At 44.6% G+C, this 27,814-nt stretch overlaps 1 protein-coding gene across 1 annotated transcript in view; it reads right to left on the reverse strand.

The window, feature by feature from the left end:
• rnf111 (ring finger protein 111) overlaps window positions 1-27,814 on the reverse strand; it is a 41,736-nt gene that overhangs the window by 11,429 nt on the left and 2,493 nt on the right. Inside the window, 5 exon segments of the mRNA XM_034111871.2 lie at window positions 11,072-11,430; window positions 13,012-13,206; window positions 13,961-14,115; window positions 20,894-21,026; window positions 24,891-25,853. Coding sequence (XP_033967762.1) covers window positions 11,072-11,430; window positions 13,012-13,206; window positions 13,961-14,115; window positions 20,894-21,026; window positions 24,891-25,770 — 1,722 coding nt within the window. The 5' untranslated portion in view covers window positions 25,771-25,853.

A 27,814-nucleotide genomic window follows, 5' to 3' on the forward strand; every position in this document is an offset into this window, starting at 1 on the left:
TCATGTTACTCTGAGACTGGGGTTACGTAAGTAACCCATAGTTCTCATTCATAACACTCCGTTCGATGTCTCACTATGGGATATTGAAACTCCCGTATTGCTAGACATGCTTATCTCGAAAATCACCAAAAACAACCAGAACTTAACAGGTAGAACCCTGTCTCAACACGGGGCCCAGCACTGCGCGGGCCACACTTGGAGCAGAGACATCTAGCCTGTAAAAGCGGACAAAAGTGAGCGGCGAGGACCAGCTCGCTGCTGCACAAATGTCTTGGATGGAAACACCCTTGAACAAAGCCCAGGATGTAGCCAGTCCACGAGTAGAATGAGCATGCAGGCCCGTTGGTGCCTGCAAACCCTGACTCGTATAAGCCAGAGCAATCGCTTCCACAATCCAGTGGGAGAGCCGTTGCCTGGTAACGGGCTTGCCCTTATGAGGGTTAGCCCAGGATACAAAGAGTTGGTCATTGCATCGAAACTCTTTTGACCTGTCCATATAGATGCGTAAAGCACGGACTGGGCACAGCAAATTCAGTGGCGGAGGAAATACCTCAATGTCAATGGGGGTACATGAGCCAACCACCTTAGGTACAAAGGCAGGGTTGGGCTTCAGCAACACTCTCGTTTGCCCCGGGGCAAACTGAGTGCATGAAGGATGTACAGAGAGAGCATGAATGTCACATTGAAGGACATTGAAAAGAGATGTGTCCTTTTTGAAGGCACCACTCCTCAAACACCCTCCACTTACAGTCATAGAGAGACCTGGTGGAGGAAGCTCTTGCACTCTGAATAGTGTTTATCACCTTCTGAGGGAGCCCCACTGTATTCAGATTGTACCACTCACGGGCCAGGCCCATAGTGCCAAGCACTCTGGGTGTGGGTGAAAAATCGCCCCCCCCCCGCCTGAGACAGTATGTCCCTGCGTAGCGGGAGCTGCCACGGCTGCCCGCACAGCAGCTGATTTATCTCCACCAGCCAGTACATTGTAGGCCAGTGTGGAGCTATTAGGATCAGTGTGTGGCGTTGTTCTCTCACTCTGGCCAGAGTTGGGGGTATCAGAGCCAGGGGTGGGAACGCGTACAGAAGGACCAGAGGCCAAGCGTGCGCGTCCACGCCTAATGGTGCGTTTAAATCGCGCATTGAAAAGAACAGCTGACATTTAGTGTTTTCTTTTGATGCGAACAGATCAACCGCGGCCCGGCCGTAACGCACCCACAGCTGACTCACAATTATTGGATGTAGAGTCCAGTCTGCATATAGTGGTGCACCTCTGGACAGCAGATCTTCCCCGAGGTTCATCACTCCTGGTACGTGCGTCGCTCTCAGAGAGAGGAGACGTCCGCAGCTCCATAAGATCAGTTTGTGTGCCAGCATGTGTAACTGGAGAGAACGCAAACCCCCTTGGCGGTTTATATACGATATTGTGGTCGTGTTGTCAGTCCTCACGAGGACATGGTGTCCTCTGAGAAAAGGCAGAAAGCGTTTCAGGGTGAGGAACACCGCTAAAAGCTCCAGATAAGTTATGTGTGACCGTTGGAGGTCTCTGCTCCAGAGACCCCTCACAGGTCGACCTTCGTATATACCCCCCCAGCCCGTCAGACATGCGTCTGTGGTGACCACCTTCCGCGATAGGACAGCACCCATAGGCACGCCCCGTACTAGAAAAGTCGGGTGCAGCCAGTGGCGCAGTGCCATTACGCATTTCATAGTGACCATCACTCTCCGCGCGCCATGACGCACGGGGTCCAGTCTGAGGGCAGCTACCCAGCGCTGAAATTCCCTCATGTGTAAGCGTCCCAGTCATACCACCAGGATGGCTGACGCCATGAGACCCAGTAACCGCAGACATGATCTGAAGAGAACATATTTGCGTGGCTGCAAATGAGCGAGGCAAGCCCTGAAGGCTTTCACTCTCTCTGCTGACAGGCGGGCTGTAAAGGGCTCCGAATTCAGGCGTAGGCCCAGGAGGAGTACAGTCTGGGCTGGGGACAACATGCTCTTTTCTGTGTTTATTACGAAACCCAGGTCGAGCAGGTGTTTTACGAGGACATTTGTCTGCCTAATAGCCTCTTGCTCCGACTGTGCGAGAAGGAGCCAATCGTCCAGATAAGTTGCCAGGCGAATACCCTGTTGTCTTAACAGGGCTATCGCGGCTTCCGTACATCGTACAAACACTCGTGGGCTGAGAGACAGACCGAAGGAAAGTACTCTGTACTCGTAACAGACACCCTGAAAGGCGAACCTCAGATATTTCCTGTGTGGATAATATACTGGGATGTGGAAATACGCGTCTTTCAGGTCGACTGATGTGAACCAATCGTTTTGGCGCACGAGACGCAACAGAGATGTGTGAGTGAGCATTCTGAATTTGTATCTTTTGAGATATTTGTTCAGAGCCCTCAAATCTAGTATAGGCCGAATCCCGTTCCCTCCCCGTTTGGGAACGAGGAAATACTTGGAATAAAAGCCGCTCTGACTCAGTTCGGAGGGTATTATAGATTAGCCTTCTTGTCTAGTACCGAGAGGATCTCTTGCTCTAGAATATGGGCCGACTCTCCCCGGGCTTGCGAATGCAGAATGCCCGAATAGTGAGGGGAGGTGACAGCGAATTGGAGTCTGTAACCCCGTGTTATTGTCTTGAAAACCCAAGCAGAATCTGTGAGCATCCTCCACTTTTTGCTTCTCAAAGCGAGTGGAGATGTCACATCTCTGTCGTCTGCCCTCTGTGTCTTTATTTGTTGTGTTATGGGGCCCTCTAGTGTCTGAACACGATGGTACCCCAGGTTGACAACCCCGGTCGACACTGCGCATGCGCGTGGCGGTGATGCCTTCACAGCCCCGTCCATCGTCCGCCTTCTGAGAGAGGTAGCAGCCACTCTTAGAAGGGGGGTAGACGTCAGACTGTTTATTGTTTTTCTTTTCATTTTTATTGACTGCGCCCTTGGTTTTAAGCCTGGAAACGACAGTGGAAAATGATTTATTAAAAGACAATATTGATGACATGTGTTTGTGTGACTTAAACGAGCAGCGGAGCTTGCTGTCGTTGATGTTAAGTCAATTTCCCTCATGGCGCAAACTTGAGGATGACGTTCTGACATCACTCGAGGCGGCGGGAAGATGGGGGCATGGTTGCACCCCGGAAACACATGAGCATCTAACACTGGAACGTGTTCTGGAGCTGGAGAACAGGGAACATCCAGCTCTTTTATCGAGGAGAGGAGGCTGTCAGGTCGCCCTCTTCTTCTTCTTCTTCGTCTGGTGGCTGAAAGTCTGGGCCGGCTGTGCCTGAGCGGCTGCTGCCGGAACCGAAGACTTTCTTGGCCAGCCCGTCCTCGCCTCGTCGCAGGGCTGGAGACCCGGGGCGGGCTGTGGCCTCTGCTGTTTCGGGATCTTGAAATGGGCAGGACGTGAGGCAGCCTGAGCGAAGGACTGCCGTGGGGCCATTGAAGGCGGCGGCTGGACCCTTCGGGGAAGACAAAGCTGGAGAGCCTCATCCTCCTTCTTTTTGGACTCACACCGCTGCTGCATCGAAGCTAGAGCGGAGCCAAATATGCCCTCAGGAACAATAGGCATATCCAAGACGTCCTCTTTTTCCCGGTCTGGAAGGTTCGTCAGGGTAAGCCACCTGGCTCTCTCCTGTACCACCATTATCCCCAGTGCTTTGCCCGTGGCTTGGACTGCACAGCGCTGCACACGGAGACAAATGTCCGTGATCGATGCGATTTCGTCCCACGCGGCAGGCTCAGGTTTGATCGTCATGTCCCCGCAGAGCTCCGCCTGGTAGGCGGTCAGCAGCGAGGAGACGTTGAGCGCCCTGGCAGACAAAGCTGCGGCTTTTTAGGCTCGTTCGGTCATTGCTGACTGGAAGCGGTCTGCCTTTGCCGGTAGCGTGGGGTTCCTGCTTGGTGCCGAAGCCAGCCGCGGTTGGAGGTGGGCTGCCGCCAGCGGCTCCATGAGCGGCATGCGGAGCAGGCCGAGCTTCTCCATGCCGTCACAGTCCAAAGAGGAGGCACCCTGGATTGGGGCCTTGTTGCTGAAGGGACGGTCTCTCCACGAGACCGACACCTCGTCCAGCATCTCTGGAAAGACTGGGAGAAGCTGCTTCCTCATCCTCGCTGCTTGGGGCAAGTTCTTCCCCTCATAGCGAGATCTGGAGGTCTCCTTGGCCACTTCAGGCCAGGGGATGTCCAGCCTGGACGCAGCGCGTTGGCACACGGTCTGCAAGTCCATACAGAGGCAGGGCGAAGCTGGTGTGCTTTCGCCCGGGGGAACGGACATCGCCTCCGGCTTGGCAGCCTGGGCATCTTCGTGCTCATCCGAGTCGGATAAGAGGAACTCAGAGGCATCCTCTTCATCCTCCTCCATATAATCCAGCTGTAGGACATCCTCCGCGGGTGGAACCACAGTGAGGTCCAGCTGGGAGCCCCAGCTTGACACAGCGCGGGGCTCCGCTCTCGCGGCTCTTTCCGCCACCGGGCCCCAGCCTGACACGGCGCGGGGCTCCGATTCCGCGGCTACCGCCGTTGCTGAGCCCCAGCCTGACACAGCGCGGGGCTCAATCTCCGCGGCTGTCGCCACCATGTCCCGATTACCGGCCGGCGAATCAACGGACATGAAGGGGTCCTGTCCCGACAGGCTAGCTTGGCGCGCTAGCCGTCGGCGGAGGCTCTTGATGGTGAAGCGGGCACAATGCCCGCACGAACCGGGGGTATCGATAGCTTCCTGGGCGTGTTCCAGCCCAAGGCAGGACGAGCAGACTTGGTGTGAGTCCGTGCTCGAGATCTTAAACCCGCAGCCGCAGAGCCGAGCCTCCGACTCCTCTGGTGTGAGGGAGAGAAGGGTCCATGCTCGTTGGCCGGGGTGTCGGCGAGGAGGGACAAGCTAGTAACAGGTATGTTACCGAGAAAAGAAATCCAACCTTATCGTTATTCCGAAAGGAAAAACGAGGGGGTAGATTTTTTTCCCCAAAGATATTAACTGGTGTGTTAATATCTTTCTTATCTCCGTCTCCTCTGGTGTGAGGGAGAGAAGAGTCCATCCTCGCTCGCCGTGGTGTCGGCGCGGAGGGATAAACTAGCAACAGGTATGTTACTGTTTGAAGAAAAAATCAAACCTTACCGTTATTCCGAGAGAAAAAACGGCGGGGCAGATTACAATATTAACTGGTATGTTAATATTTGTTCAATTCTTCTGCAAAGCAAAAAAGTAACCGGCAAGCACCCGTCGACCGAATGTTAGCTTGGGTTCAGTCTGTGGACCGTTAAGCTAGCCCGGTTACTGATATTTGAGATGTGCGCTGAAGCGAGAAGAGGTGTTTGAATGACGCTGCATCGTAGCGCAAGCTACTTAAAGGGTGGGTGGATTCCCTGACGTAGACGTCAAGATCACCAGCCAATCAGGATTGGCGTAATGAGATTGATGCTTCTGTTTGCATACGGGTTGAGGCGCATCCCATACTGAGACATCGAACGGAGTGTTATGAATGAGAACCACAGTGGTATAACTTCAAGGCTACTTAGCAATATAGCTATTTTCTCATACCTGGATGTTTTAACGTCTAACGTGTTTTCTTCTTGTGCTCCAGGATCATTCTCCGACCGCCGTGTTGCCGCCACGTCCTCGCCACTCCAGCCGGATTCTACCTCGTCGACTAATAAACCCTTTTTCAACACTCTGCCGTGTCCTGCGTTTGGGTCCTCTCAGATACCGTAACAAACGCGAGATATGGCTGATACTTGCGCATTAGTTTCTGTTATGGATCAGTATCAACAGTCCTGCCAGTAACGTTACTATATTATCAATACTACTTTAGTTATAGCCTGATATATGATAGCTAACTTTACAATGTTGCGATGTGACCGACGTTAGCTAACATTAACTGTAGCTAACGCCGGTCACTCACCAAGACAGCTGCCCTGTTCTCCACACACCACAGCTCCATTTCTCGCCGATCGTTATTTCTTCTAATCCTTGGCTGCTCCTGGTCTCTTGGACGCCTAGCAGGCTCATAATTATATGGTTGTGGTCAGTCATATGCATTGGAATATTTATTTTCAACCTCTTCTGTGTCAAAACTAGCATTGTGATCCATGTGTATTACTACGTTAGACCGGCCGCTCTCCCCCATGTGACATCACACGCGGGAGGTCACATGGAGATGCTTTTTTATGCGGAAGTAAAAATGTCTTACAAAAACGACGCCAGATGTCACTGTAGTGTATAGTATGTATATTTTTTGGGAAAATCTAGTGTATACATTTTCCTACACATTTATTCACTGGTGTGTCTTACCTGCAAGTTGCTCTTTAAACATTTCTCCCACTTTCTCTGCAACAAATAATAAAGGCCTTAGGACAGACCTTTTTACATGAAAGCAGATTTGGAGTAGTCTGAAGTTATGTTAAAGCAGTGGTTCTCAAATGGGGTTCACATGTGTTCATGTGTCTTCTCGCAATTATCACTGGCCCCGTGTATCTCCTAATCGCTATAACCGGCCCGCTCTCGTCTATCCCACGTGCTCCACTGAGATCCAGCACCTAGTTTCAGGCGGCCTGTGGAACTGTCAGTCAGCTGTTCCTAAGGCTGAATTCATCTCTGGCTACGCCTCCCTGCAGTCTCTGGATTTCCTTGCTCTCACTGAGACGTGGATTACTCCATCCAACACATCCACCCCAGCAGCTCTCTCCACAGCATATTCCTTCTCCCATACACCCAGACCCACTGGCAGAGGAGGTGGCACTGGTCTCCTGCTCTCTCCCAAATGGAGCTTTTCCCTCTTCAAGCTACCTAACTTCGCTCCTTCCACCTTTGAATTCCATGCCGTCACTGTGACCCATCCTATACAACTGACCATTGTTGTTCTCTACCGTCCACCAGGAGCCTTGGGGGACTTCTTGGATGAATTAGATCATCTCCTCTCACACATCCCTGAAACTGGCCCTCCCGCTGTACTTCTCGGAGACTTCAACCTCCAGACGGGGAAGATAGACGAACTAACATCTCTGTTAACCACCTTTGCTTTCTCACTGTCTCCGTCCCCACCGACTCATAAAGCTGGCAATGTCCTCGATCTCATATTCTCAAGGAACTGCACTACTTCTAACCTCTCTGTAAACCCGCTCCACACCTCCGATCACTTCTTCATTTCATTCTCTTTACCCCTTTCCAAACATAACAAACTAATCTCTTCTCATCCTGCACTTGTCCGCCGTAACCTCCGTTCCCTCTCCCCCTCTACCTTTGCCTCCTCGGTGCTCTCAGCCCTCCCTTCCTCTGACTCGTTCCAACTCCTGCCTCCAAACTCTGCTGCAGAAACTCTCCTCTCTACTCTCTCATCCTCTCTGGACTCTCTCTGTCCTCTCACATCTCGGCAGGCTCGTCAGTCCCCTCCTGCTCCCTGGCTAAATGACGCACTGCGTGCTAATAGAACCGTCCTTCGGGCAGCAGAGCGGAAATGGTGGAAATCCAAACACCGTGACGACCTCCTAACCTATCAGGCTCTCCTCTCCTCTTTCTCTGCTTCCATCTCTCAGACAAAAAGCACTTTCTTTCAAGATAAGATCCAATCTTCCTATTCCAATCCTAAAAAACTATTTTCCATCTTCTCCACCCTCTTGGACCCCCCCAAAGCCCCTTCCCCCTCCTCCCTTCTGTCAAGCGACTTTGTTAACCACTTTGAAAAAAAGGTTTACGACATTCGCTCTTCTTTTTCTGACTCACCCCTACTCACCGCCGGATCACCTGAGCCACCTTCAACCGGCACACTAACCTCCTTTTCCCCTCTCTCTCCAAGTGAGGTTCTTACCCTCATTACCTCTGCCCGCCCTACCACCTGTCCTCTGGACCCTATCCCTTCAAACCTCCTTCAGACTATCGCTCCTGATATTCTACCGTTTCTCACCCATTTCATCAACACTTCTCTAACTTCTGGTCACTTTCCACACACTCTCAAGGAGGCGAGAGTAAACCCCCTCCTGAAGAAACCCACTCTCAACCCGTCTGATGTTATAAACTACAGGCCTGTCTCTCTCCTCCCGTTCCTGTCTAAAACACTTGAACGCGCTGTCTTTAAACAACTCTCCTGCTATCTCCATCAGAACAACCTTCTGGATCCGCACCAGTCTGGTTTCAAGGCAGGTCACTCCACAGAAACTGCCCTCCTTGCTGTCACTGAGGAACTGCACACTGCTAAAGCAGCCTCCCTCTCCTCTGTCCTCATCCTGTTGGACCTGTCTGCTGCATTCGACACGGTGAACCATCAGATCCTCCTTCGCACTCTCCAAGAACTTGGGAGTTTCAGGCTCTGCACTTTCCCTCCTCACCTCATACCTCAAAGACCGCACCTACAGGGTTACTTGGAGAGGGTCTGAGTCCGACCCTTGTCAATTAACTACAGGGGTCCCTCAGGGCTCTGTTCTTGGTCCTCTCCTCTTCTCCCTGTACACAAACTCGCTCGGATCTGTCATTAGCCCGCATGGTTTTTCATACCACTGCTACGCTGACGACACCCAATTAATCCTGTCCTTTCCCCGCTCAGAGACCCAGGTCGTCGCACGCATCTCTGCTTGTTTAGCTGACATCTCTCAGTGGATGTCCGCTCATCATCTCAAGCTCAACCTTGACAAAACTGAAGTGCTTTTCCTTCCGGGAAAAGATTGTCCCTCTCTTGACCTAACTATCAACATCGGCCCCTCTGTTGTTTCCCCGACTCAGACTGCAAGGAATCTGGGTGTTATCCTAGATAACAACCTGTCGTTTACTGCAAACATCGCTGCTACAACCCGCTGCTGCAGATACACGCTTTTCAACATCAGGAAGATACGCCCACAGCTGACCCAGAAATCGACGCAGGTTCTGGTCCAGGCTCTCGTCACCTCACGCCTAGACTACTGCAACTCCCTCCTGGCTGGTCTACCTGCATGTGCCATCCGACCTCTGCAGCTCATCCAGAATGCAGCGGCTCGTCTGGTCTTCAACCTTCCAAAATTTTCCCACACCACGCCGCTCCTCCGCTCCCTCCACTGGCTTCCGGTAACTGCTAGAATCCACTTCAAGACACTGGTGCTTGCGTACCATGCTGCGAATGGATCTGGCCCTTCCTACATCCAGGACATGGTTAAACCGTACACCCCAGCACGTGCACTACGCTCTGCATCAACCAAACGACTCGCTGCACCCTCGCTGCGAGGGGGACCCAAGTTCCCATCAGCAAAAACACGTGGGTTTGCTATCCTGGCTCCAAAATGGTGGAATGAGCTCCCCATTGAAATCAGGACCGCAGAAAGCTTACACACCTTCCGGCGCAGACTGAAAACTCATCTCTTTCGACTCCACTTCGAGCGATAGAATGACTAACAAAGAACTGCTAACAGAGCACTTATATACTAATAAAGGACTGGCTTAGCCAGTTGAGCAGCACTTGAAACGATTGGCTCTTTGAAACCTGATGTTCTTATATGATTCTGTTTTCCTCAAGGTTGTGTCTTCCTGGTCGAATGTACTTATTGTAAGTCGCTTTGGATAAAAGCGTCAGCTAAATGCAATGTAATGTAATGGGGTACGCGGACCCCTAGGGGTACGTTGGAGTACTGCAGGGGGTACGTGAAATTTATTTTATGTTAATGAAAAAAAGAAAAATATACCAATTTTAGCAAAAGTAACGAAGTTTGAGCAGTGTGGGTTTTATATTCATAGACTAGAGTTACACATATTTCAAAACGTGAAGTGTAATAACTGCAGTTGCCTCCCTGTCAGAATGACAAAGATCCTCAGTGAAGCACAATCCCATGTTTCTCACTAAATTGTAAGTACAACTTATTCAAAAGATCAGTTCAATGCCACTAATGTCATCTTAGTGTTATTGCATGATATTAAAATTGTTTGGCCATGAATTTAGTGATGGATTGTAAACATTTGAAATGTAGCATTTAAGTGTTTCTCAGTTACAATGTTGTTGTTTTAATAAATCAGACACTGATGGTGCAAGGCTGTACTGTGCCTCTTTATAGCTTTTTTCCCCTAATAAATAGTTTTTGCGCTGATCAGGGGGTACTTGGCTGAATATTTTTTTCAAAGGGGGTGCATTATTGAAAAAAGTTTGAGAATCACTGTGTTAAAGAACAATATGTGACCTGCTCTATCGAAATCAGTCGCATTGACCCGAAGACACATTTTGAGTTGTATACACTGCTGGAAAGAGGAGATTCCTAGCTTTCTAATGATATCAGGATTGTTTTTGTACTCCAAATATTAAGCAAAATATGTCACATTATATAATGACTGTCACCAAGTCATCATTTTGAGAAAAAGGCCTTCAAAGTTTTCTCTTCTCTGGAATCCATCGATCTGATTGATTAGCGGAGCAAATGATCAAAATACTACGGAGGGAAGATATTTTTGTTTGGATTACTAGTCTGGCGGAAGCTTGCGAGTGCGTGTGCGTGTGCGTGCGTGTGTGTGTAACTATGCCGTTACAAGCTTCAAAGTTGTATTTATCATCTGAATTTGCCGAAAAAAGTTTAATATTCTGAAAGTCAAGACTTTGTTTAATTGAAATCAGATGAAAACAAACTGTAACGGACCCTGCCGTGTTATTTATGATTACTCTACGCTTACATTCATAATGTCAGCCGGAGGGAGGGGGGGCGGCGCTGCGGAAGAGCAGATTGCCTGTCATCTTCCCTTTACAAGCTTAAAGAATGTATTTATCGTGTGAGTTTGGAAATAAAAGTTTCATATTCTGAAAGCCAAGACTTTGTTTGTTTAAAATCAAACAAAACACACAAAACCCGAAAAAATAGTTTTTTACGCAAATCCACGTTTATTTTGAAATGAGCCGTTGCGACTTCCGACTGATTTCGATAGAGCGGGTCACATATAAGGCTAACTTGACTGCATTGTTGAGTGTCTTCAAAACAATTGCCGCTGTTTAGGAGCTGCTAATAGTGTCTTTTTTTGTTATCAATAAATAACATGGCGAGGAAAACCCAATTCAAGAACAGCAAACAGCACTTAGAGAAACAAATCAAAAAACAATTGTGCCATTGTGTTACTAATAGCTGTGTGGGCATACCTGGTCGTGGTAGTGGGCCGGGTTGCCGGTGCCGCCAACTCCAGCACAGGACGCGGGCAGAGCACTGGGCCGCTCCACGGGGCAGCTGGGCTCCTGAAAGGGCAGGGTCCCGGGGGGCTGTGGAGCGGGGTGGTGGACATGGTGGATGAAGTGGTGAGCGTTGCTGTGGTTGTGAACGTGGCCCCCGGTCTGCTGAGAGGACGCTGCCTGCAGGCAGCTTGAGTGGGAGTGGCTCAGGGACAGGTGACCGGGGGAGGGGCCTCCACACGGGGAGTGCTGCTGACAGCAGGACGGGAGCCGAGGCATGGCTGCGCCGGCGTTCTCTCCTGCTGTACCAGACAAACCTGTTCTGCTGTCATCTGAAGGGAGGAAGACATACAGTATGAGTAGGGAAAATATAGGATGGAACAGCAGGAGAGCATTTTTAAAAAAGGGCAACAAATAAGAAAAACAACATGTGACTATACAATATGGAATATTTAAAATGTTTTTTTATTTAAAAAAAAAAAAAAGTACAATATTGCAAATATTAATATTATGTTAGTATGGAAAGCTTAATCCATGGAGAAATGTACACATCGGTTTTTGAAAATCTAGTACCTTCAAACGTGCCACAAAGAAAAAAAACGACACTTTTTTGAACATTATGTGTCCCAGTTTATTTCTGGCCGTAGTGTATATAAAAGGCATCAGCTAACAGAAAGTAAACATGGATGGAAAATGATTTTTGTTTTGAATATGAAAGCAGTTTAACTTGGCTACTTTAATGTTTTAAGATTTTAGAAGGACAGTTGCCCACAAAATAAAAGAAGATTATATTATTCCTCTTACCTGTAGTGCTATTTATCAATCTAGATTGTTTAGTGTGAGTTGCAGAGGGTTGGAAATATCAGCCTTTGAGAAGTCTACCTTCGTCTGCTTGTGTTCTGAATATATATGGTTACTCTAATTTTTTTTTTTTAATTTCCCTTAATTTTATTTGGTGGTGAAAATTTGCAACAGGAAAGGCAGAGGAGAGACAGGACGACATGCAGTAGAATGCCGTGGGCAGATTCATTCTGAACTGTTTTCCTCCTACCAAACTACACCTGCCAATACGATCAGTGCGCAGAAGAAAGCGTGCATCTCTGACATATCTCTAAAGGCCCTGACACACCAAGCAGTCACCAGAGGACTAGCCGACGCTGAAGTCGGCTCTTGCCTGGCCGTGTTCTCCTGCGTTTTGGCCATGTGTCGCACGGGAACACACCGCACCGACTTCAGTGCATGAGTGGCAATAACTCTCCTTACCAGCAGGCGGCGGTAGTGTGTATTCGTCATTCAAAAGAGGCAACAACCGGAAGACAGAGAAGAAGAGGAGTATCTTTTCTCCGTAATATCATACAGAGCTGGCCTCTCCTGGATGAAGGTGATGAGCAGGTCTTCGTTTGCATCATTCCAGATCGCCATGATGAGATGAAAATGAATAGCAGTCTGTGTGTGCCTTCTTAAATCGTTTGTTTACGTCCCTCACTTCCGCTTCGCTTCTCATGCACTGATTTGCTAGCTGAACAGCCAATCAGAGTGATTATTTGGTCCGACTGCCAGACCCGATGCATGGCCGATTCAACATGTTGAATCGGCCATGCATCGGGTCTGGCAGTCCAAATAAGGCGTGTCACGGTCGACGGTGCGGGACACACCAACCTGACTACGGCGCCGCGAATGCCCGACAGCCTCTGACGGCCTCTGACTCCCAAAATCGGGTTGGTGTGTCAGGGCCTTAACACTCGGCAACTCACACCAAAATCTAGATGGATAAATAGCTCCAATACTACAGGTAAGATGATTAGTAGTTTTTCAGTTATATCAGCAGCTTAAAGGAAATATGTTTGGACCCAAGCTGTCTCAGAGCATAAGATTTGAAATGAAGTAGTTTAAAGCTTCTGGTCCTGTCTTACCCTCTGTGGCTGTGCGGCTGGAGCCACTCAGCCTCTGGGTGTGCATACTTTCAGGTATTGAGCCCGAGCAGCTAGTGGAAGGGCCCGGTGCATCATTGAGCTCTGAGGTAGAGGCATGATGAGAAGATGATGAAGAGGACGACCTGACAGTTTGAGGGTGAATGCTGCCAGAGGTTGTTGGCACAACTGTGAGATCTGTGGGGAGAAAAAGTCAGGTGCTGATTCAGAACAATTTTCTTCTCAGAGGGACACCTACAGGTTTGAATCTGCATTTAAAAAAAGGACAGAAAAAGAGAATGCAGCTCTTGGACAAAACGTTAGGTTACATTTCTTGAGTTACTAAACCAAAAAAAGTTACAAAGTATTTTGTATTTTGTGCTCTATTCATTTGAGAACATTTACACAAAACTCATACACAAAAACATGTAGATGAACCATTTGTTTTTAGTAGATTAAAAGACACAGTTTTCACAATTCATGTGATAACTTCAAATTTGACACTTGATCTAATAAAGTGATGCTCTTATGGCCTGTAGCTCGGTTTATCAGTGGAAGACAACAGAAGAGCCTATTAGTATTCCAGTGTGTGCACTCCATCTGCTTTTCATATTCACAAATTAATTTCCCTCTCCAACTCATTGAAAATGCAAATGCTCTAATACCCTCCGTCATGGGCGTGGGCTGATAAAGAGAGTCACACAAACACCTATAGTTCTGAAGCAGCTCCCTTTTACACAAAGTTAACATGAATGGTTAATATTGAAGAACAACAAACTCTTTATTCTTATGACTAAGTGGATAATGTTTGCACATCTGTGTTTAGCAATCTAAGCATCCATTAAAATGTACAAAAGAGGAATGTCTAAGACCTTCACATAGCAACATATCATGGTGTCACTGCTGGCAGGTGATTTGATCAGAAAAAGTATAAGAAGAGTTTTTTTCTTACCATCTTCATCCACAGTGAGGTCCACCACCTCCCCAGCATTCTGACGTAGTGGTTGGATGACAGTGGAGAGTCGGTGACGTCCGCGTGGCTCCTGGAGACGATTCTGGGAGCAACTGCTAGACCAAATCCTGCTAAGACCCCCCACTGAGCGAGACCTGAAGACACAGACAAAAAAACGATTACATCCAACTTCAATAGAAAATAGTCGCAGCCAGACTTTGGTCATCTGTGACATTTACCTTTTGCGAAGGAAATAAAATAGTCGCACTGTCTTGGCAAATTGAGGATTGACGTTTTTCTCAGGTCAAACGTCCTTATATGGAGCAAATACTAACATTTACAATGACTGTGTTATGTATACAGCATATTGAATGGGGTTTTCCAATTCATATATGTATGTTATGCCCATATTACTCGGCCTTAATGAGCATTATTTTAACATGTATACAGCTCATTCAGAATAGATTTTATAGATTCAATTTTTGGAAATGCGTACATTTTTGCATTGTGGACATTTTCATAAATGCGGATGTACGTGTGTGAATAAAAACATTTGATAAAAAAAAAAAATGCGGATATACAAAGTAAAAAGGGGGTCCACCACCGCTAGAAACAAATCTATATTGACAGGTGTGTTTAAACCTGAATATTTAATGTAACTGGCCATGTAAACAGCTTAGTATGAATGTTGTCTTTTCCAGAATAAGGGCAAAACTGGGAATATTTTGTTCATGTTACAAAGCCAGCGTCTTCGATCTATTTGAGTATGTCAGAATATTTCCAGCGCACTTGCGGAGAGTGCTTGTCTTCTGATGAGAGAGTTGTTCTGTTGCAGGTTATTCAATTTTGGGAGCAAACAGAGATATTTTCCTCATAGGTTTATTTTTAGAGCACTTGTTTAGTGCATAGGATTCTATTTGTAGAAAGATAACAGTCACAAACCAAGGAGTCCATTATAAGACAGCCTTTTTTTTTAAAATTAGATTAGCTTACATTTAATAATGTTTATGCATCTATATGAGAGTAATTCATGTATCATCATTGATCATGTAAACAAAACAGTGTTTGTGGTCTATGTATCCCACAGATGTGTTCTATTATGTATGAAAGTATAAGAATGGTAGGACTTTGTAGACCCAGTACACACTTTGTAGCGCACACAAGTTGACTCAAAAACACCAGAGCAAACGCACACTTTTTTAGATGTAAGAAACTACAGCTAGCTGTTTCCTCTGTATTGCCATCATGGAGCTGGACAGCTACAACCACCCCCCCCCCTTCCCCTTCCATCTAAATCTCGCAATTTTTTCCACCCACCTTCCTTTTTCCTATATCTCGCTTGAATGCTCTGTACCTCTCCTGCCGTGCCTTCGGCCCTTCCTCTTTTCTTCCTTTTAATTTTCTCTCTCAAAGGCTCTGTCGCTCTCCCCTTTGCTCTCAGAGACTGTAGGAAAAGGCCAGGGAATAGCTGCATTTCCCCCCACAGTGCCGTAAAGCGCTGGGATCAGAGGGAGGAGGGGTGAGCCCGGGGGACAACAGACTAGAGGCTATATGGGAGTGCCGTAAAGCCGGATACCATGGAGCTTTGTGGCTAGGGGATTGAGCTGCTGTTCCCTGAGAGTGTTTAAAAAAAAACTGCACAGGAGCTGAGGGAAAAGGCGGTACGATGAGAGCCAAACACATTGCCTTGTTAACCACAAATGTATCATAGCTACGGAGCTATTGGTGTGTCAAATTAAACCATTAACTAGCTTGGTGACTCTTATTGATTAAATCATAGACACATACCACATTATAAAAAGGGATTCAACATATCGTTAATTGCCTGTGGTTGCAAGATTTCTGCAGAAAAGAATCAGACAAGTCAGGTGAACTGGAACACGTTTCCATTGACAAAAAGAGACAGTTTTCAACCAGCAGAGAGTGGGGGACTATTTGAGATTAAAGAAACAATTGGAAAAATGTTAACCCTGTATGTATGTATATAAAAGTTATGCATTTCATTTTAGTAAAGCACTTTGAATTGCCTTGTGTTGAAAGGTGCTATATAAATAAACTTGTGTTGCCTTGAAAAATGAAAACCCTAGCAATACTTCATTATTTCTGTCAGGCAGCTATCAAGCGAAGCGACTAACTAACATTTTTGTTTTTATGATTTCATATTTTAAATGTATTTCATTAAATGGAATACTGGAACATACATGTCTTGGTTGTGTATAATCAAATGTAAGCACATGAGTTCAAAGATTGTATAAACAAATGGTTAATGCATAAATAATGGTATTCAAGGTTATTGACTGGTTAAATTATTGATCTATTCCTCTTTATGCTGAATTAGTTTGGCTTTGATCACATTCCTCAGATGTGTGTTAATGCAGGAAATGCCTTTCTCCCTGCTGTTGGTGATAAGGGGGATTCCCATCAGCTCACACTGTCTGCTTCCAATTCAATTTCCTGTGAGACATGTTGCACAATGCAAGTGGAATAGACGAGAAAGCTTATTAACTTTCATATCGCACAAATCGCTAAAGCAAACTTGTGCATACATACACACAGTGTGTCTGTGACTACCAACTAAACACCCAGCAATGGGGGCGGTGTGCAGAGAGGGGCACATGGTGAGTGTGTTGGTGTATAATTGGCCAGGCTCCTCCGCTCTGGTTGATCCCAGGGAGCCACTCTGGCCATTAGGGAGGAGAGCCTAATTAAGTAGACCTGGGATTATTTTGTAAATATCTGTTTACCACTATGATCTCCTGGGGGTAAAATGGGGAGGGGGGAGGAGGCAAGATGAAAACAGTACATTGTAAACATGAACACTATGGGAATGGGGGGCTGAGGTTGTGCCAAGGTGATGTGAGCACGAGCCCCAGGGAAGAGGGGGGGGCTGAGATCTGCAGTAAACTACTGGGTTAACATTTAAAAGGAATGAGGTCATTCAAGGCATGATTCAATGCTGTAAGAGGGGTAAACAATGTGTTAATGAAACACACTTTGCACCGTTTAAACAAATCACGTTTGTCTTCACAATTAGGTATATAATGACATCACTTTTTAACTCGGCACTGAGGAGAGAACCGGCCGATGCTTGTCCCTTTATCTAAAATAAGGGAAATGTTTTATTTAATCACAGACTGCATTGCAAAGCCTTTAGATAATGCTTTACCACATACTTATCAATTAGCAACACGAGATCTTACACAGTACACTTTTAGTTGGCTACATGTAAAAATATCCCTTACATGTCTATACTTTATAATGTAAGATAACCATTAAGACTAGAGAATATAAGCAAGATATATAAAGTCTAAATAAAGGCATATATAATAAATCTGACCAAACTAGTACAAAGTTGTGTTTACAGCTTTGATTGCTGGCATACGTTTTAAGTAACATTTGGGCAAGTGGACTTTAATCTGCAAGATGAATGTCTAGTAAAGCTCCAAATGTTAGTGGGAGAGGTTATTATTTTAGGTTCATAGGACATATTTGTGGCTCAGTCAATAAATGCAGGGGACTTTCAAATCCGTTTGTTTGTAGCCATCTCAAATGCAGGCACAACTTTACTTTTTCAGACATGAATAGGATTTACACATTCAAAAAGTGTGGGGATTGCTACGCATGTCCTGATCTGATATACAGAATCAGGACAGCATCTGATCGAGGCATTTTATTTTTTCCATCCATATCCTCTACATAATCCTTGTTTATTGTAACATACTGCTATCTGGGTAAAACTGCTGCCAAACACGCCCAACAATGCACTGTTAAAACACTGGAATGTTCTCCTAAAGCACTCCGAGTGTACTGTGGAGCGACACCAACAAATAAACAGTTCAAATTAAACATGTCAATGCTGACAGCATGTCACTGAGCAATGTGAAAGAGCAGGTTTGGGTTACAAAATGTTTGCCCCAATTCTAGTGACATTTTGCACAAAATACCTAACGTGCCGCTGTTGGTTGACAAACTGTATTTGAACATCCACATTTTGTACAAGCAGAAGCGAGAATACTGTCCTAACCCTGACTTTATCATGTTAGACACGGACAAAAACAAAATATGGCCAGACTTTAAACACAATACTAAAGATTCAACTTTATGATAATTGTGGAGGATGTAGTTGAACTGAATCGTACGACCATGAAGTTGTATCTCTCTTTAACGTTTTAACAGAAGTCAAACATTATCAACCCCATGAAGGTTGATCAAAATAGAATATCTTGGTAGACTTGGTATTTCCACATAGAACACACATTATTACACTACCAAATAAAGCCAGGGCCCAACTACACTATGTGTTTTTTGTGTATGTGTGTCCTGCGTCCATACTGAACTAAACTGCACACAAACACACATTCACAAATCGGACCACTGGCGGTGTCAACAAAGCTTTCATTGCTCATTCTGTTGGCCTTTGGTTCCCCGCCCTCCTGCTCCCCTGCCGCCCATCCCCCCCTTCAGAGAAGCTCATAGCTGCATTCTCCAGCGAGCCAGGACATCTTTGACAGTCAGGAAAACAGGAAGATTAGACAAGCCATAGCATTCCCAGCTTGGTGAAATCACTCCTGGGAACTATTTTCAGATATTACTGATGCATTGACGGAAAGTATGGAAGAAGGATAGATACTGTGTTGGAAAAAGATTACAAAGGGATATAGATAGAGGGTAGCACAGGGGCAGAGGTTTGCGAATTGAGCTGCTTAATCGCCTACATGAGGAATTAGAGGAGTATTATTAGGGAGAATTGAGACAGGAAGGCATATTATAAAATTGAGAAATACGATTTTTTAATGTGGTGAGGAAAATGTCTTGGGCTGCCGGGAATCACAGTGGGAGCTATCTATCTAAAGTCTTGCTCTCGCACTGTAGATATTTAGCAGATCTAAAAAAAAAACAGAGCCATATTCCAATTACACCTATTAATACTTAACATATTTCTTAAAGCATAATCAACTACCCTATTTAGCCATGCCCTTTCAAAAGTATCAGACTAGTTTGGTGTTCTATAAGATGATATAGTGGACATGATACAGATTCATTGGGTTTACAGTTTGTTCTGGTATATAATGTGTTTTAGGTTTACTTACAGGAACTGATTGATGGGCTCAAAATGTAGCTTTTGGTCAGAGATATCACAGTGGGCAAGAGCTTGTCCGACATTTTCATCTTAAACAGCTCAATATACAACATTTATCTGTGCATACATCGCTGCCATTACCAGTTAAATATCACTGTGTGCGTCTACAATCATAGTTGAGATTTGTTGACAATGTTTACTGAAAATGTTTACCTGCCTCATTCTACTTTCTGACCTTTACAAACTGTGTTATAGAAATGTATTGAAACCAGGTAACATTTTCTAGTAAATGGGCTTGAGCGATCGAAAACATTTTAGTATTCTATCTCAAAATAAAAATATAACATTTAGTGTTTCACTATGGCACTTGCTCTTAACAACACAGTCAGTGTTAATAACAAGTAATATAACATGAAGGGCAAAAGGTTTGGTTGAAAATTACCCTTCAGAGTGCTCAAACTGAAAACTATTCCCTTGCCACTCAAGCTGCCCACTAATGCCACCGACTTATTATGAACCTTTGTTCTCAAAAGCAGTCAGCTTTATGTATGGCATTTCTAGAATCAAACAACATGGGCAAAGAGCAGGTCCCTTCAGCCTGATGTGGTTTTGTTTCTATAAACAACGAGGCATGCAGCCTATTCTATCAGGGCAATGCAAGCTATGGAATGAGCAACACTGGAGTGGAGTACATTGCAACCCACCCACCCTCTGCTGTTTAATCATAACGAAACCATACAGATTTTAAACGTCAACAATCAGCAAACTGCATTTACTCCCTTTTTACTTCTATTATACATGCACACACTAACAGATACTGTGGTTACAGTCCTAATCAAGTGTCCATACATGTATGGCTATTAATAAACAAGAATGTTTGTAGTGACAAAACCAAAATGGTTGTTTTCTATAGTCATCATGAATAAATAATAAATACCATTTATTACAATTAAGAGAGGTTTCATATTGAAACCATAAATAAAATGTCCATCCAAGCTTATCCTCCAGTTGTTTCTCCACTGCCTACATGTTTATTTTCCAAACAACCAGAATATTGCTTCATTCACTGTTCCTTGTCTGTTGCTTCATGTGCGCTATCACAAGTGCGACACACGCTCAAGAACGCCCTAATCCAATACACTGGTGCTTCATGATAGGATGAGTAATAATAAAAAGAGAAGGCAGACTATTGACTAACATCCAAGTTCAAGTAAAGAACCCAGCCAAAGGCAAACATTAGGAATAAAACACAACATGTTATTGTTATTAAAAAAGCAAAAAGACAAAGACTAGCCTAGTAATCAACACATAAAAGGGAAAGGGGGTTCTTCACGCTTTAAGAAAGGAGAACACCACCACATGATCAGTCATGCAAATAAAACTGTGAAGCTTGTCCTGAGCTCCAGGTTTCAAAAGTCCAGATAACTCCCAATAACAAATGCTCTTTCATTTGGCAAGAATATTTGTGGTGTACCTCAGGGTGCAATATTAGGTCCTAAACCAAACTATAAGCGTCAGCATACACACACATTTTTGTAACTTTCTTTTGATGGGAAAATTCGAATTTTTGTTCAAACAAGTAAATATTCTATATTTATTATCCATCTAAAAAGTGGTGTCCTCCTGCCTGCTAACACCTTTAGACAAAGCAAAGGGAGGGACCACACGCTGTTTACAGAAAACTAAATCAGAAGAATAAGACTGCCATGAATCTCTAAAACATGCATCTCTAAAACAAAACCACTATGAATACACTTCAGACCCCTTGTTGTACGGGGCAGTCAAGCTACTGTAATGTAAAATGAACATAAGCATTTTATGTCAATGCTTGTTGAAAAAGCTGAAGTGCCTACCTGAAACCATCTCCGACTGTAACAATTTCCACTTCACTGTCTGTTGAGGTGACGTTGATCTCCTCGCTTGCAGGGACAGCAGGAGTTGGAGCAGGACTTGCCTCGATCACAACCACATCCTCATCCAGGGCACCTGCACACCAGTTGAATTAGTTTAGACATACACAAAACAATCTGACAAAAGCAGAGAAAGCTTACAACTACAATACAATCGACAGAAAATACATACTTGAAATAATAACTTCTAGCTTGACTGCTTGGGTTTATTTATAAGGAATTACATGTATATATATTTCACACTTTACTGGGTTGTTTTTGTAAGCCTGGTTCTGCCTTTCTGGTCTTTTTGCATGGCTTCAATTGAAAAAGCAAGTTGTGTAGGTAGCCAGATAGTATTTCTCCAGTTTCATCATGCTAACAGCAGTATCATCGGGCTTAACAGTTTACCGGGAGAAATGTAGGTCATCAGTGCTCAACTCTGTTTGCGTTGGGATTGGCTTTTTCCCTTTCCACGTTCCTAAATCTGCGCTGTGATTGGTTGCCTGTGCACTAGATCTCACTTTATCTCTGCCTGAACTAAATACCGTGTGAGCCCCCTCAGGTGAGCTCACATGGAATAGGTGGTTGCAAAAGGGATCAAAACGAACACAGATGAGGGTAGTTGACTGATAAATGGCAGTTATTAGAGTATTATAGTATAACATTATTACAATTTTCATAAAATGAGCACAACAACTTTTATCGTTACACAAATCAATCAATGTTTATTTATATATGAAATGTTGTTCGTAAAGTTACAAGTCCCCTTCTAAATTCTAAAGAGGTAAATCTAAATAACCTTTTTCTGTCACCTTTATTGTTTCCAATCTTTATATACACATTTGTATTCAATATAGACAGAACATTAAGCTGTCTCTGTTCAGACTCACCAGTACAGTGACTGCATTGAAGCCTTTCACTAAATGTAATTGCTACATAACTTGTGTTAGTGATGAACAAAGTCAAACAATGGTATGCTGCAGAAAAAGAAAACTGTGCTGTTGGGCACAACACTTAGTGCCTGGCCATAATTCTCTAGTGTGATTTATATTCCAAATGTCCCCTGAGAACTGCTGCTTAGCACCCTCTGCAAGACGTGGTGCCTGGCACTGAGGTGAAGCCTTCACATGGTTACACAAACAACAACATCCTACTTTTCTTACAACTTGTAGACAATTGTAATGTGTGCAGGGTTTGTTAGGTCAAATAAATACCTTATAACATAATACAAATGTCAAAAACATGGCACAACTTTCTGTAGTCCAACAAGCCATTTGCTGATATTTACAGGACTGACTCCTTTAACTGCTATTGATGATGTCAAAAGCAAGCACAATGGGATTTATATTTGATCTTAAAACAACAGTACAGGTGTGACTGTCATATAAAGTCAACTCTTCATATAATTAATGAACTTGTCCTTGTGTTAGAGGTAGAATGAACCCAGGCTACATCACACACCTGCTCCAGCCTTCAGAAGGCAGGTTTCATCACTTGCCTCCTTACTTTCCCCTACTGTAAACAAATGCCTGGTTTTCCCTGTGAGACCTGCTGTATCTATGCAAAGGCTGTCATTAAACAGAGCCTGAGTTTCCTCCCCCCCCCATAGAGGCACAACAACTAACTTTCCATTCTCCCATAGGATCACAGCAGAAGAAGAATTGCTGAGGCTAAACAGCTACTTCAAAATATACGAGAGCAGAAAGTTTAGATTTAGGAGGCGTATAAACCTGTTGTTCTGACAGGTACATAGGGCTGCAGTTTCCATTACAGCCCGCCAGGTGTGGGACTATGAACAGCAGAGGGGAGTAGCAACTCCTACATCAGCTGTGCCCAAACCATAACAAGACACACAGACCATATTCTTATGCATATTGCAACGTTACCTTGTTTATGCAAAAGTGAATTTAAAGGCTTAAATACTTCTTTTTTTTTTACATTTACCTCCTAGTATTTTAATGTGGGACTCACTCGAGCAGCAATAGGATGCCATGTGGAAGGCATGAGCCATAATGTTTTCACTACAGCTGAACACATAGGAGGTGAGTTCTCGGTTTACTTCCTATTCTCTGGTTGAGAGGTAGGATGACATCACCAGGTGCAGAATGAAAAACCTAGAGACTCTTGATCTTGCTTTAGTAAACAGACAATAAGTGCAATCGCTTACCATCATCACACTTCTGCTATAGACAATTCATTTCACATAATAACAGTGAAGGAAACTGGAAATCTTTGGTTGAAAAGCTTAACACTTTCTGAAAGCAACAACACTAACAATGTACAACACTAACAACCTATTTTGTGAGGCCAGCTCATTTTGAAAGTTGTATAATGTGTTGACCTCTTCATTTCGGTGTTTCTGTTCTGCTTTTCAGTTAGTGTTAATTTCGTTGACTAAAACTATGACGAAATATGTTCGTCAACGACCTTTTTTTCCATGACGAAAACGAGACGATGACGAGACGTCACCGACGGCAGTAAACAATAACTGTAACGAAATCATCATGCAATATCGTTGACGAAAAGTGACGAGACGAAAATGTAGTTTACTAAATAAAAACTATGCCACAATCTCTCTTTACTTTCGTTGACGAAAAATGAGGAGACGAAATATTATCAAAGATAACGTTACATTTCTGATCAGTCAGTTTGCGGTGCTACGGCAGGGCAGCAGCTGTGTGTCTGTGCAGCGCGCGGCGGTACATTTGAATTACACCGGGCAGCAGCACACTGTGAACCGTCAGGAAGACTCGGGGTCTAAGTAACCGTATTTAACCGAAAATGAAATGGCAACAACAGGGCTTGGGAGCAGTGGTCGCACTCGCGTTAACCGAATTACCCCCCCCCCCCCCCCGTCAGCGCGAGTGTGTGATAAATTGTGTACTCGACGGGTAATAATGGATTATGACGGACATGTTACGATCCTGTCCGTCAAAATGACTGACAACGAAAAAGTCTAAAGACACCACTGCTTGGCAGAAAGAAACGATGTGATATTTGGGCCCATTTTCGCTACAATGAGGCGGAGAAAAAAAGCGAATGCATTGTTTCATCAGAAGGGAAGCAATGTGGCCATAACACAGCTGGTAAAAACACCACAAACCTGACCAGATACTCTCTGCAAAGCTGCTTAATCATTCAACCTGTGTTATACAATATATAATCCTATTTATTTATATATACTAAAATGACAAATTATTGGTTTTGGCTAGACTAGTTTGACTGAAATGTTCTATATAATCTGATGACTAAAAAAGACTCAACAGTTTTCATTGACAAAAAGTAGACTAAAATAATTAGTTTTCTTTGACTAAAATAAGACTAAAATGCTCAGACTTTTAGTCGACTAAATCGTGACTAAATAAAAACAGGATGAAGGTGACTAAATATGACTAAAACGGAAATTTAACACAGGACTAAGACTAAAACTAAATAAAAAAATATCTGACAAAATTAACACTATTTTCAGTGCATAATATTAATTCCTATTGCAGCAATTTACAGCATTCAAAATGTTAATTCATGCTGGATTGTGCATCACTTCTGCAACGTTGGAGTTTCTGGTGCCTGTGAGCATAAGGAGACATACTTTTCATGATATTGATAACTCTTCAGCCATCTTATCTAACATTAGTTACAAACGGCCCTATCCTACTGTGTTAGCCATTCAAAGCTTATTTTATGGATTGTTTATCAATAAAATACATTTACCTTCTCCAAGTGAGCCTTAAAAATACACGCAATGACTGACCCTGATTGCATAGTCACTCTGTAGTCCGTGGTGCTATGGTGATGATCACACTGAAATCCAACAGTATTATGCTTCCTGAGCCTTCCCTTTGGTTTACAATGCTTTCAACAATATGATACAGCCTACTTGAAACCAATCTGTAAAACAATATTAAACAGCATTGCAACACATTCATAAAACTGTAGTAGAGTGATGGTTTGTAATTACCTGTGGCTACAGTAGCACTGTTCGGCTGGCTGCTGGTGCTGCTGACATCTACATACAGCTCATCTTCTGCTTCCGTAGACGAGGGGGAGGAAGAGTTACTACTCAGCTCCTCGCTGGAACTACTGGTGCTGTGGAGTAGAGCATACTTCCTTCGTGCAATCACTTCGCGTTTCTTTTTCTGCAGTAGTAGTCTTTCCTTTTGCTTCTGAGTCCGCTGACCCCCTCCAGGAGGTGTTTTCAAAAAGCGCTTCCTATGAAGAGGCCGCCGGCTGCTCAGACACGGCCGCTTCAGCAGCACTGGCTCAGCTTCAGACCGCACCCACTTATGAGAGCGATTCCCCCGAGTTCGACCCAGAACAGGGCGCAGGCCAACTGCAGCGGCTCCGCCTGTCGTCAGAGCAGGAGCCTTGTGTTGGCCCCCTGTTGCTCCAGCTTCCCTCCCCTCCTCCTCTGAGCTAAGAGTGTCTGAGTCCCCGAATCGCAGGCTCGAGGAAGGGGAAGAAGCACAGTCACTAAAGGAGGAATCGTGATTATGTTCGTCCTCACTGGGGTGCTGTAAAAGTTCTACCCTGGGACGCTGCGGGGCCAGTGAACTCTCACTGATGTGGCCCTCCTTCAGCGAGCAGTCTGAGGGCCCTGCCTGTTGGCCTTTTCTTTTTCTGCGCCCAGGTAGGGTCCGTTCTGAGTCTCTGTGTGTGCCTGTGTCCCTCAGGGGCCGATGCCTGGACTCACACAGGGTTTCAAATTCACTGCCTGCCTTTCCGATCACCTCCATGTTGTCAGGGAAGCTCTTGGCTGCCTCCATGGGCTCTGGGTTCACCAGCGGCTCCTTCAGATGCTCCTGTCTGCTGGGGGCCTCAGTTGGCACCTCACTCTTCATGGTGGCAGGTGCGTCCTCAAAGGGTAAACAGAAAGGGCTCTCGCATCAGCTCTTAGGCACCTATCTGCTGCATCTCACAAAACCTGGAAAAAAAGAAGGGAAAAGAGTTACAGGTGCACAATCCGTTGTGCTGCATGATTGCCAAATGACAAAACATGTCAATGACTAAAAACGTTCAAATGATCCGAAGAGGACAACCAATTTCCCAAGAATTAAAAGCAAAACATCACAATTAGTTATGAGTTTGACAGTGAAATTAACTATTCTCATTCATCCACCAATGCAATGCTAAAATACACTGTTAAGTATAAATCATACGTAAGCCAGTCACCAATGGCCTGTTCAAATATCAGTGATAAATCATGGTGCCTTGTCAAGATCAACTTTGACTCCATATGGTAAATAGGTCAATCCAATCTGATTCGTTTGGTTTGAGGATACGACTAGTTGCTGCTTAAATGTATAATGTATTACCACGTTAAATGTATGGATTCCATCCATCAGATCACTATAAAAAAAATTGAACCTTTATTAAATGTAACAACGTTAGTCTCTGCAGGATTGACGACACAGCTTGTTGGACAAATTATAATACCTACGCTTACCACGGAAATCTTAAAAGGTTTCAAAATAAACAGCAAAAGTTAGTTAGTAAAAGAGAGGCACATTTCAGTAACACTATTAGATGAAAAGAAATGTAGCATCAACATTTACATTGTTGTCCAGACTTAAAGGTCACATGTCATGGCCATTTCCACTGATCATAATTCCATTGTTGAGGTCTACTAGAATAGATTTATACTGTGCAATTTTCCAAACTCACATTGGTTTCGCATACAGCATCTCTGTAAAGTATGTGTGTTCACTCTCTGTCCTTAACGGCTCGTTGCAGCTCTTGCCCCCCCCCCTCCCTGTGAGCCCAGTGTGCTCCGATTAGTCGGGACGTTGTGAATCGCGCGAAGCTCTGTGGAGGTGTGATTTCCTTGTTTAGCGATACACAGCGAAACACAGCCAAACTCACCCTGAGCACACACAAAGTCACAGCCGAAGTCAAAACAATAAGGGTGGCTTGATATTGAGTCAGAAAAAGGTTGATAAACGCTGTGAGAATGGATCTGCAGAGAGAATTTCACCGCGATCCCAACTGTCTGTTATCAGCCTGCAGCCAGGGAGGAGAGATCAGCAGAGCTGCATGCACTGAGTGTGTGAGGAAGTCCGTGGATTGGTCAAGTTGGACCAATCAGCGGGGGCTTAACGTAACGGCTCCGCGGACGTAAGTAACGTAACGGCTCCACGGATTGGTCCATTTCGTTCCGGGGACGACATGACATCATGATGTACCCGGAAGAATCAAATGGACAGTGACGTATCTCCAACGAGGCGTTTTGGGGAGGTATTTTCTGTTTTAGAGTTTTACTCGCTACATGGTGTACTTTGAGGGTTTTGACTCTGCAGACCGTTTACATGCATAAAAACCTTCATAACACACAAGGGGACGGGCAATAACCGTAAAAGCATGACATGTCACCTTTAATATATTCATAATACAGATCATATGATAATTGTTATTCTCAGTATACTGTCCTTGGTTAGTTGTTTGACTTCAGTCTTACTTACATTAAAGCACATCAGAATATCTTCAAACTAAATATTACTCCAAGTTATTTTCTGGTATTTTACTGATCGGTCCACAGCACACAGTCCAAAAAGCAAACATGAATATGCCTACTACAATACTTCAGTGTTCCATGTAGGAAACATGTTCATTCACTCAGTCATTATGTATGTTAGTACAAATGAAGACCGCAGGACCCAAGGTTGTTGATTAAAGGTAGAAATAAATACCCTCAGGCTGAGTCAAACGTAATGGCTGAGTCAATACTGATGTGTTTGCTTTATTCTTGATTCAACGGAACAGTTCAAACAGACTTAATACAAATATGATCCCAAGGGGGGATATCCACCATGAATCTGATCTCATGTTTACGTCTTGACTTTGGGACAGTTCGTTAAAAATGTTGATCACTGAAAAGTAACTCCCGAA

The sequence above is a fragment of the Pseudochaenichthys georgianus genome, chromosome 3 (assembly GCF_902827115.2).
Source record: "Pseudochaenichthys georgianus chromosome 3, fPseGeo1.2, whole genome shotgun sequence".
Lineage (NCBI taxonomy): Eukaryota > Metazoa > Chordata > Actinopteri > Perciformes > Channichthyidae > Pseudochaenichthys > Pseudochaenichthys georgianus.